Raw genomic sequence first — 9,909 nt, 5'->3', positions numbered from 1 at the left:
TTCGAGCCCTTGTCTGGGAGGATCCCACATGCCGCGAAGCGAGTGAGCCCATGCGCCACAACTACTGAGCCCGCGCGCCTAGAGCCCGTGCTCCACAGCAAGAGAGGCCACCGCAATGAGAGGCCCGCGCAACGCAATGAAGAGTAGCCCCCGCTCACCCAACTAGAGAAAGCCTGTGCTCAGCAACAAAGACCCAACATAACCAAAAATAAGAAAATAAATAAATAAATAAATAAATGATGTATCAATATTTAGAACATATGGCAGGAAAGTCTTTAAAACAATCTTTTCAAAGCTGCTGCCATAAAGAGAGTGGGAAAGGTATTTGCCACACGTGTAACTAAAAAAGGACTTGTATCCAGAATTTATAAAGAATTCCTAAGAATTAGAAAAAAAAAAAAAAAAGACAAACGTATAGAAAAAAATGGGCAAAAGGCTTGAGCAGGCACTCCCAAAAAAAGGGGGGGGGAAGGCTGATAAACACAAAAAGGTGCTGAAAAAGTGGTCAATTTCAATAGGAAAATGAAAATGAAAGCTACGTTAGAGACTGATATTCAGCGCAAGCATGGCAGAATTGACAAAGCCTGGAAGGTAGTACTATAAGGATCGGAACCCCCTGGCAGCCTCAGGAACCCCCAGACATTGCTGGTGGGCATGTACATTTTTTGGCTGCTTTGGAAAGCACTTCTTTCCACCAGCAAGTCCACTCATGCACATCTGCACTGATCTAGGTTCCAGAATGTTCTCAGCAGCATTATTCTGAATAGCTCCAAGCTGGAAGCAGGCCAACTGAAATGTCCATCGACAGAAGGATGGGTAAACCAAGTGCAGGGTTTTGATACAACAGAATGTCACAGCAGTGAAAACAAATGGGGCAGAATTGCCTGGATGGATCATACAAATGTGGGCATGGAATCAAAAGAATACATAGCATGATTCTAGTCTTAAAAGTCCAAAATCAGGGGAATTCCCTGGCAGTCCAGTGGTTAGGACTCTGCACTTCCCCTGCAAGGGGCACAGGTTCCATCCCTGGTTGGGGAACTAAGATCCCACAAGCTGGGTGGCACAGAAAAAAAAAAAAAAATCCAAAATCAGGCAAAAATAAACTAGTTAGCCCTTGTATCTGCAGGTTCTGCATCCGCGGATTCAACCAGCCAAGGATGGATCGTGTTTAAGTTCGTGGTTGGTTGAATCTGTGGCTGTGGAACCCGAGGATACAGAGGCCCCCACTATGGGAGTTGAGCATCCTCGGATTTTGTTATCTACGGCAGATCCTAGACCAATCCCCTGCAGATACCAAGGGATGACTGCATGTTGCTTAAGGATACATGCACAGATGGTAACAGTACAAAGAAAAACAGGGAAAGGATTGTCTCAAAAGTCAGGACACCCAGCTCCCAGATCTCCATGTGTAACATCATTCTCCAATACAAGGAATTAGGGCTCCTTGGCGAAATGGCTGATTCTAGGCCAGGCAGGGAAGATTCAAGATGAGCCTGGAGCATCTTGGAGAACAAGAAAGTAAGAAAGGGCTCAAAATCCAACCAGTGCGGAGATAACATATGTCAAAGGGAACAATTCACAATTCTTTGGTCCCGCATGGGTTCAGGAAGCTTCTCACCATCTTTTGTTGCTCGCAGTGAAATCTCAGCCTGTTACAATGGCGTCCTCGACCCCGTGGCCCTTCAGGACAACTACAGCTACATCATTGAGAGGTGAGCCCCCCAACACACACACACACATGACCATTTGGTGTGCATGAGCCAAAGGCGAATCAAGAATCATTATTTAAATTTTTATTTATGTATTTGGCCGCACCACGCCAGCATGAAGAATCTTAGTTCCCCCACCAGGGATTGAAACCCCCTGCAGTGGAAGCTCAGAGTCTTAACCACTGGACCGCCAGGGAAGTCCCAAGAATCATTTTTAAACCATAATGGAAAAGAAAAAAAAAATTTTTTTGAAGAAAGGAATAAAAGAACCATTTTAAAATTGATACCCTGCCAATTGATATCCAGCCCACAAGGAATCCGAGGGAGCGAGCAGACAGGTAGGGAAGGTGGCTGGGCCTTCAGGGAATCAGTGTGATGTGGCAGGGCCCCTGGCCCAGCTCTGCCCAGGCTCTGCCACCTGCTGGGCCAGCCTTCAGACCCCTCCCCAGCCTGCCACCAGCTCCTGGAGCCTGGTCCCCTGTTCATCCCAGCTAGCAGAGTTGGCCAGACACTGTCCAGCCAAGGCAGAAGGGGGTGGCCGGCCAAGGTGACCCCCTCTGCAGGGCGGCACAGAGAGCCCCTCCCACACTGGTGCATACCACCAACCCCCTGGCATGGGAAGACACTCGTGGGTCTTATACGACGTGATCCTCCCCCCTCCAACACAAGCCAAGAGTCCGTCCCCCATCCAGACCCACGGCCAAGACGGAAACTGGCGCTGCAGGACTTGCCAACCAGTGAGGCTGCAGCCAGAGCGCCTGGGGGCATGAGAGTGTGTGAGTCAGGGTCCCCAGAGAGAGAGAAGCCACAGGATGTGTGTGTGAGACAGAGAGACACAGAGAGACAGAGAGACAGAGACAGAGTGACAGAGACAGAGATTTATTTTAAGGACTTGGCTCCCGGACCGTGGAGGTCTGGTGAGTCCACAGTCTGATGGGGGAGGCTGGGGGCTGGCAGCTCAGGGAAGAGTTGCAGTTCTAGTTCAAGGCCATCCGCAGGCCGACTTCTTTCTTGCTGGGGGAGGCCCATGTATGTTCTACTCAGGCCTCTAGCTGCACCCACATTAGGGAGAGCACTGCTTTACTGATTTCAATATTAACCTCTGCCCCAAAGAAGAGCCTCACAGAAACACCCAGAATCACATCTAACCACAGTCGAGGTGCTGTGGCCCAGCTAAGTGGACCCGGAATGTCAACCACCGCAGGGGTCCCAAGGTCTTTTCGACCATGGCTCTGAATCCCCCGCTTAGACACGCCTCCATGATCATGACCCCATGTGCAGGGAAGAAGCGGGGCTGTGGGTGGGTGGACGTCCGGGCGCCTGGCGGGAGCTCACCTGTGTCTGTGTCCTGCTCTCCCACAGGGAAGCCTACGACCCCAACTTCCGGGGTCAGAAGGCCACGGAGGACCTGGAGGTGCCTTACCACTACGAGAAGCTGGGCTGCCCCATCCTCGTCTACTACGACACCCCATGGAAGCCGGTGGTGGAGCTGTGAGGACCCACCCCCCAGTCCCCCACCCCGCCAGCCCCCCGCCGCCCTCACCATCATCTCAAGCCCCCAGAGCCGTCTCCATCCCTTTCCTCTGGCCGCATCCTCTCCCTGCCTTTTCCCTCGGTAGCTCTCAGCTCACACACCCCCTCCCCTTCCCCGTCTTAGCTCGGCGGCCTTAACAAAACACCACAGACGGGGCGGGGGGGGGTGGTGCTTAAACAGCAGACCTTGACTTTCTCACAGTCCTAGAGGCCAGAAGTCCAAGTTCAAGGTGTGGGCAGGCTGCTTCCCCCAGGCCTCTCTCCTTGGCCGCAGAGGCTGCCACTTCCCGTGGCCTCAGGGCCCACCCTTATGACGTCACTCGACTTCGATTGCCTCGTTAAAGGCCCACCTCCAAATCCAGTCGCACTGGGGGTTAGGGCTTCACATAGGAATTTGGGGGACACATTTCAGGCCGTGCCACTCGCTCTGCCCCCTTCCGTGGATTCTGTCTTCTTTCATTCCGTCCCCATCCCCACCCCGCCCCTGGCGGACCGCTGCACTAAATAGTTGTTGACGGACTGAAGAGCAGCAGAAGCCACTCACAGGTGGCAACACTTAGGTTCATTAGAACGTCACGTGTTAGCTCCTCGTGGCCTCAGTCCCACACCAGGTGAGACTGTGGGCCGGGCACGCCCCTAACTCAGAGCTGCCACGTGGTGGGGTGCCTGCCGGCCTGGGGTGAGGAACAAGGGAAGGGTCCCATCAGAAGACGGGTGTAAGCCCCAACCTGGCAGGAGACAAACGTGCATCCAAAAATAAGTTTTGGGTTTTTTTTTTTTTTGGCTCCCGCGTCTTGCGGGGACCTTAGTTCCCCCTCCAGGGATGGAACCCGGGTCCGCGGCTATGGAAGCCTGGACCCCTAACCACTGGACCACCAAGGAATTCCCCCCCAAATAAGGATTTAAAACAACCCTAATTCACCGCCCTAAATGTATACCTCTGGAATGTTGGGAGGTGTCAAAAAATAAGCAACCCCCAGTCCCCAACCCCGACCCCGTCAGTGTCCTGTCCCCACCTGCCACTGCATATCCGCGATGACTGTCCCAGAAGTGTCAGCCTGGTGGGGGGGTGGCCCTGCCCTGCTCTGCCACCTCCCACCACCCCCAGATGTCTCACAACACAGCAGGGCCCCCAGCCTTCCCCCCTCCCGCGACGGCCCCCCAGCAGCCTCGCCTGTGCTTGGTGTGTCCCAGGTGGAGGGAAGGAAAGTTCCAGGAGGTGGTCGAGGCCGAGTACGTCCTGCTGGAGGTGAACGGGCTGTTCACGTACACGTACTCCCTGACGGCCGACATGGCCCTCTGCAGTTCCCAGCCGCAGAACTGGACCACCATCGCCAAGACGGCCGGCGACAAAGGGCCCTTCGCCTGGGACCGAGAGGTAGGGCCTGCGCTCTGATTATTCCCAAAACAGGTCGCAGAAGGCGACGACTGGTCAGGCCCACTGTGTGTTGGGGGCCGACTCGGTCTGTTCAGGCTACTGTAAAGATCACCATAGACCCTGCGGCATTGGTTTCTCACGGTTCTGGAGGCTGAGTCCAAGATCAAGGCGCCAGCAGATTTGGTGTCTGGTTCCTGGGTGGTGCCTTCTGTGTCCTCACACAGAAGGGGCGAGGGAACGCTCCCAGGTCCCTTTATAAGGGTGCCAATCTCCTTCAGGAGGGCTCCACCCCCAGGACCTAATCACCTCCCAAAGGCCCCGCCTCCTAATACATCACCTTCTGGATTAGGTTTCAACATATGAATGGGGGGGCGGGGCAGACATTCAGTCCCTAGATGGGGCGTCAGGGGATGGAAATGTACGACGCCCAAACTCTTTGGGAATCTCTCCCAAGGGAATCGCAGACGATCGGAGGTGTAGGGACGAAGGCGCTCATGGAGCACACTGCTGATGATGTGCAAAATTCTGGAACCATCCAAATGCCCATTATTTAAGGGGCTGATTATATTTACGGTCCGTTCTGCTCAACGAGCGTTTCTATCACGAACGTTGGTTGGTACACGATTGACAAATAAGGTTATGGTGTCAGTGAAAGGAAGATATCGCATTGTTCCTCTGGGGGTGGGGGGGCTTCTGGCGCATATTTATTAGTTTCCATCCACCCTCGGCCTCTCAACGCCAAGGGCAAGAACACGGCGCAATGCGGCCACGTCACCAGCAGGGGGCGCGCGCTCTTCTCGCCCAAAGCCGGTTCCAGCGCGAACTCCTGGCTCCTTAATTTTGTATTTGCTTTCCTAAAAGCCCGCAGCCTCACCCGTTCCTTACACCCCATTCCATCGAGTGAGTTTGGTCATGTATTTTGGTTGGTAACGTTGGTTTTATTTATTTTTTTAACCGAGGTGAAATTGACATAACCGATAATGAACGATTTTAAAGCGTGCAACTCCTACAACTCGGGTATGCGTTTTGTGCATTCGCAAGGTTACCCAAACACCACCTCCCTGACTGTTTCTTTAAAAAGAACAAGCCACACACGGAGCTTTGCTTATTTATTATTTTCTGACTGTGCCGGTGTTTGTATTTGCATTCTTTTTATTAGCCCTTTCGTTCAAAGTGGCATGCATGCATTTAAGAGATTGTCCCATTACTTTTTTTTTTTTTCCATCAGCCCTGGTGGCCGATTTTGTAGAACCCTGAGGGTTTTTCTATCAAGACAGAGCCACAATGCCTGCATGTCCAGCACAGTCATTGGATGGGCTGTTAAACAGCCACTGAACCACTAAAACTGAAACACTGAACCACTAAAAACCATGAGGTGGAGCTAGCTGTGGCAAATAAATGGTCTTTAGGCAAAGCAGCTGTCTCCTTTTTTATTTCACATAGTTTTTATGCAGCCCAGCTTTTTTTCTTTTATGCCCAAAGGATTTTTTAAAAAAATTTAATTGTGGTCAAATATGCATAACATAAAATTGACCATCTTAACCATTTTTAAGTGCACAGCTCAGTGGCATTAAGTACATTCATATTGTTGGGCAACCGTCCCCACCCTCCATCTCCAGAACTTTCTCATCTTCCCAAACTGAAACTCTGTCCCCATGAAACACTCACTCCCCATCCCCTCCCCCAGCCCCTGGCCCCCACCATCTACTTCCTGTTTCTGTGGATCTGACTCTCTAGGGACCTCCTGTGAGTGGAATCACACAGTATTTGTCCTGCGTCTGGCTTCTTTCACTGAGCATCATGTCCTTAAGGTTCATCCACATTGTAGCATATGTCAGGATTTCCTTCCTTTTTAAGGCTGGATAACATTCCATTAGCGGGTACGGACCACTCTTTTTTTTATCCATCATCTGTCAATGGACACTTGGGCTGCTTCCACCTTTTGGCTGTTATGAATGGTGCTGCTATGAACGCAGGTGTGCAAATATCTCTTCGAGACCCTGCTTTAGTTTTCTGGTGTCTCTTCTTATAAGGGAAGTAATCCCATTATAGGGGCCCAACCCTCAGGACCTCATCAAAATCTTATCACTTCCCAATGCCCCACCTCCAAATACCATCCCACTGGGGGATGGGGCTTCAACATACGAATGGGGGTGGGGGACTCAAACATTCAGTGCGAGGCAGGGGCGCGAAAAACAGGACCTGGTGACGGACTGGATGTCGGAGGAAGAGGAGGCAAGCGTCAAGCAGGGCCCCCCAGTTTCCAGCCTGAGCACCTGGGCAGATACTGGCTCAGGGATGAAGCGAGCGGTGGAGGGAAACACACACAGCTTCACTCTGCACCTGCTAAATTCAAGGTGCCACTGAGTGGAGGAGCCCAGTGGCCAGCAAAACATAGGGAGACAAGTCAGGGCTGGCGTGGGTTTGGAAGTCTTCCATGTTTGGGTGGTAACTGAAGGATGTGTCTGCCAAAGAGGCCAAGAGGAGGGGCCAGAGCAGCGGGAGGACTGTGCTGGGGGGACGTGAAGAGGCATGGGCTCCGTGGGGGACCGCAGGGCTCCAGGCACCTGGGGAACCATCAACAACCGAGAGGAAGTATTGTTGCTGTTGTTGCATCCGAGGAGGGCCAGGTGGCCTGGCACAGCTGGAGTCAGGTGTTTGCCCTCCATCCACTCCCATGGCCCCGGGAGCAGGGCCTGGGGATAAACGACGCCCATCCAGGTGGCCATCCACACCGTGGACACGTTTGCTTTTTGATTCTGACAACGTTTGAACTTTCTCAATAGTAGTACACAGGACAGCTCTTTCCATTACCCAACGCTACAAAACAAATCATCCCCAAATTCAGTGGGATTTACTGTTTCTCACAAATCCGTGGCTCAGGTGGGCAGTTCCTGTGCCCCACATGGCGTTGGCTGAGGCCACCCCTGCAGGGGCATTAAGGTCTTCTCACCCGTGTACAAGGCTTCTGTTAGGAGCGTGGTTCTCCATGTGGCCGCCGGGCTCCTGGGCCCAGAACATTGTTGAAAGCAGGTTTGGGGTTCTGCCCAGATGCTACCTCTTGATGGAGAGAGCTGTGTCCACACAAGAAGGGGGAATGAAGAGCTTCCTCATTTTAAAATTGCATGGGGGTGGGGTGGGGGGAATTCCCTGGCGGTCCAGTGGTTAGTTCCTTCATAGCATGGGGCTGTGTGTCTTCAGGGAAATTTCTGGGGAAAGGATAGCTGGGCGAAAGGCAAAATGCATTTGCACTTATGCTAGATGTCCGCCAACTCTTCCTCCATCGGGGTTGTCCCTCGGCACCTCCCCTTGCAACGTGTGAGCTCACCTGGTCCACACGGCCCCACCAGCTAGGTGTACTGTCTGAGGACACGATTGCTTGATGTGGTTCTTTTAGGTGCCTTTCTTCTACTGTGGACCAGGTTTAGCATCTTTTCCTGTGTGAGGGTCATTTTCACCTCTTTGTTCTGTGGATTGTGTGTTCATGCTCTGTGCCCACATTCTTATGGGGATTTTGGTCTTCTCTTAATTTTTAAGAGCTCTTTATAGATCCATGAGATTAAGCTTTTATGTGCGATGTAATTTGCAATTAGTTCCCCCAGTTTGCCTCTTTTGTCTTTCGGCTTTTGCTTACTTTGCCATGCAAAATTAGTTCCTTACTTCTCTCTTTTATTTTGGCTGCACCACGGGGCATGCGGGATCTTAGTTCCCCGACCAGGAATCGAACCCATGCCCCCCTGCAGTGGAAGCATGGAGTCTTAACCACCGGACCGCCAGGGAAGTCCTGAGTTCTTTATTTCTTGTAACGTTGGACTCACTGTTATTTTTACACTTTTGCTTTTGGAATTTCCATCTCTTCTCTTGTTTACAAGCCTAGCCCCACCCTCCCTTCTGGGTCCACAGGCAAATAGTGCAGAAGATCAAAGTGTAGGCGAGACCCTTAGTATGTGCTTAGCTCAGGGAGGCAGCATGATGCACCGGTGAAGAGCAAACAGTTGAGTTCAAGGACATATTCCCCCTTTATGTGACACCCCGGGATCTGAAGGCAGGGTGGAGAAGCCACAGCTGCCACCTGACCACCTCTGGGCACCCACGACCACTTCCCAAGAAGCCCTGGTGGCTCTGTCTCACTTCCACCTTCAGGTTCCCCAGGTGTGTTAGTTAGCTAGGGCTTTGTAACAAAAGGACCACAAACCAGATGGGTTAAACACCAGAAATTTATCCTCTCCCAGTTCTGGAGGCCAAAAGTCTAAGATCGAGGTGTCAGTAGGGCTGGTTCCTTCTGAGTCCATGAGGGAGAATCTGTCCCAGGCCTCTGGCCTAGTTTCTGGTGATTTGCTGGCCGTCTTTGCATTCCTTGGCTTGTAGATGCATCGCCCCAATCTCTTGCTTCATCTTCCCATGGCCTTGTCCCTGTGCGTGTTGTCTCTGTGTCTAAATTTCCCCTTATTCTAAGGACACCAGCCATACTGGATCAGGCCCACTCTAGTGACCTCATGTTAACTTGATCCCCTGTAAAGACCCCATCTCCAAATAAGGTCACCACCTGAGGTCCTGGGGGTTAGGGACTCCGACATATGACCTGGGGGAGGGACTCAACTCAGCCCATAACACCAAGAGCACATGCCATCAGCAGCAGCTAATTTCATACCAAGACTCACAGCTGCAAGGGACCCTGGCGAGCAGAGCTGTTATGCCTGCAGCCCCCAAAGCTGGGGCAGGCGCAGAAGGAGGAGGGTGGGGAGAAGGTTCCACAGAGTCACAAATCGGCTGGCCTGCCCAGCGGGCACTTGGTCCCGGACTCACACCCATGGGTGCTGGTGGGTGGTGGCACCTGTGGGCTGGCATGGTCCTCCCCGGCCCCCGGGGCCAGCAGGCATGTCTCTGTCCTCCTCCCCAGAATTATGTGAGCTGCCACGATCCTAACAACAACGCACCCTTGAGATGGCCCGAAGTCCCGTATCAGATCTTGGGAGGCCCGACAGAGAACAAGGTCGTTTTCGACCAAAGAAACGGCATCTACATCTTCTTCATTTCCATCGTGGATCCATACTACAGGTGAGTCGCCCTGTGCCAGGGGCCTCTGGGGGAACAGCTGGCTCTCTGGGGGCAGGTTGCACACATGAGGGGGACCCACTTTTCTCCCTCCCCTAGGATGACATTTGTTCACTTGCTAAATAAATCCTCATTCAAAGGCCATGCTGGGCGCCGGGGGAACAGCAATGACCAGCAGCCCTGCCCCTGCCCTCAGGGACCAGAGTCACCCTCATGCCATGTCTAACAGGG

General features: G+C 52.6%; 1 protein-coding gene across 1 annotated transcript in view; it reads left to right on the top strand.

Moving 5' to 3' along the window:
- Nucleotides 1-9,909, top strand: part of CATSPERD (cation channel sperm associated auxiliary subunit delta) — a 45,962-nt gene that overhangs the window by 32,258 nt on the left and 3,795 nt on the right. The window contains exons 18-21 of the mRNA XM_057540470.1: nucleotides 1,641-1,715; nucleotides 3,075-3,203; nucleotides 4,440-4,623; nucleotides 9,524-9,681. Of these exons, the coding sequence (XP_057396453.1) occupies nucleotides 1,641-1,715; nucleotides 3,075-3,203; nucleotides 4,440-4,623; nucleotides 9,524-9,681 (546 nt within the window). The remainder of the gene's footprint in view (nucleotides 1-1,640; nucleotides 1,716-3,074; nucleotides 3,204-4,439; nucleotides 4,624-9,523; nucleotides 9,682-9,909) is intronic.

This window comes from Balaenoptera acutorostrata, chromosome 2 (assembly GCF_949987535.1).
Source record: "Balaenoptera acutorostrata chromosome 2, mBalAcu1.1, whole genome shotgun sequence".
In the NCBI taxonomy this organism is placed as follows: domain Eukaryota; kingdom Metazoa; phylum Chordata; class Mammalia; order Artiodactyla; family Balaenopteridae; genus Balaenoptera; species Balaenoptera acutorostrata.
Note: the sequence above shows the minus strand (reverse complement) of the source record. Positions and strands in the feature narration are given on the sequence as shown.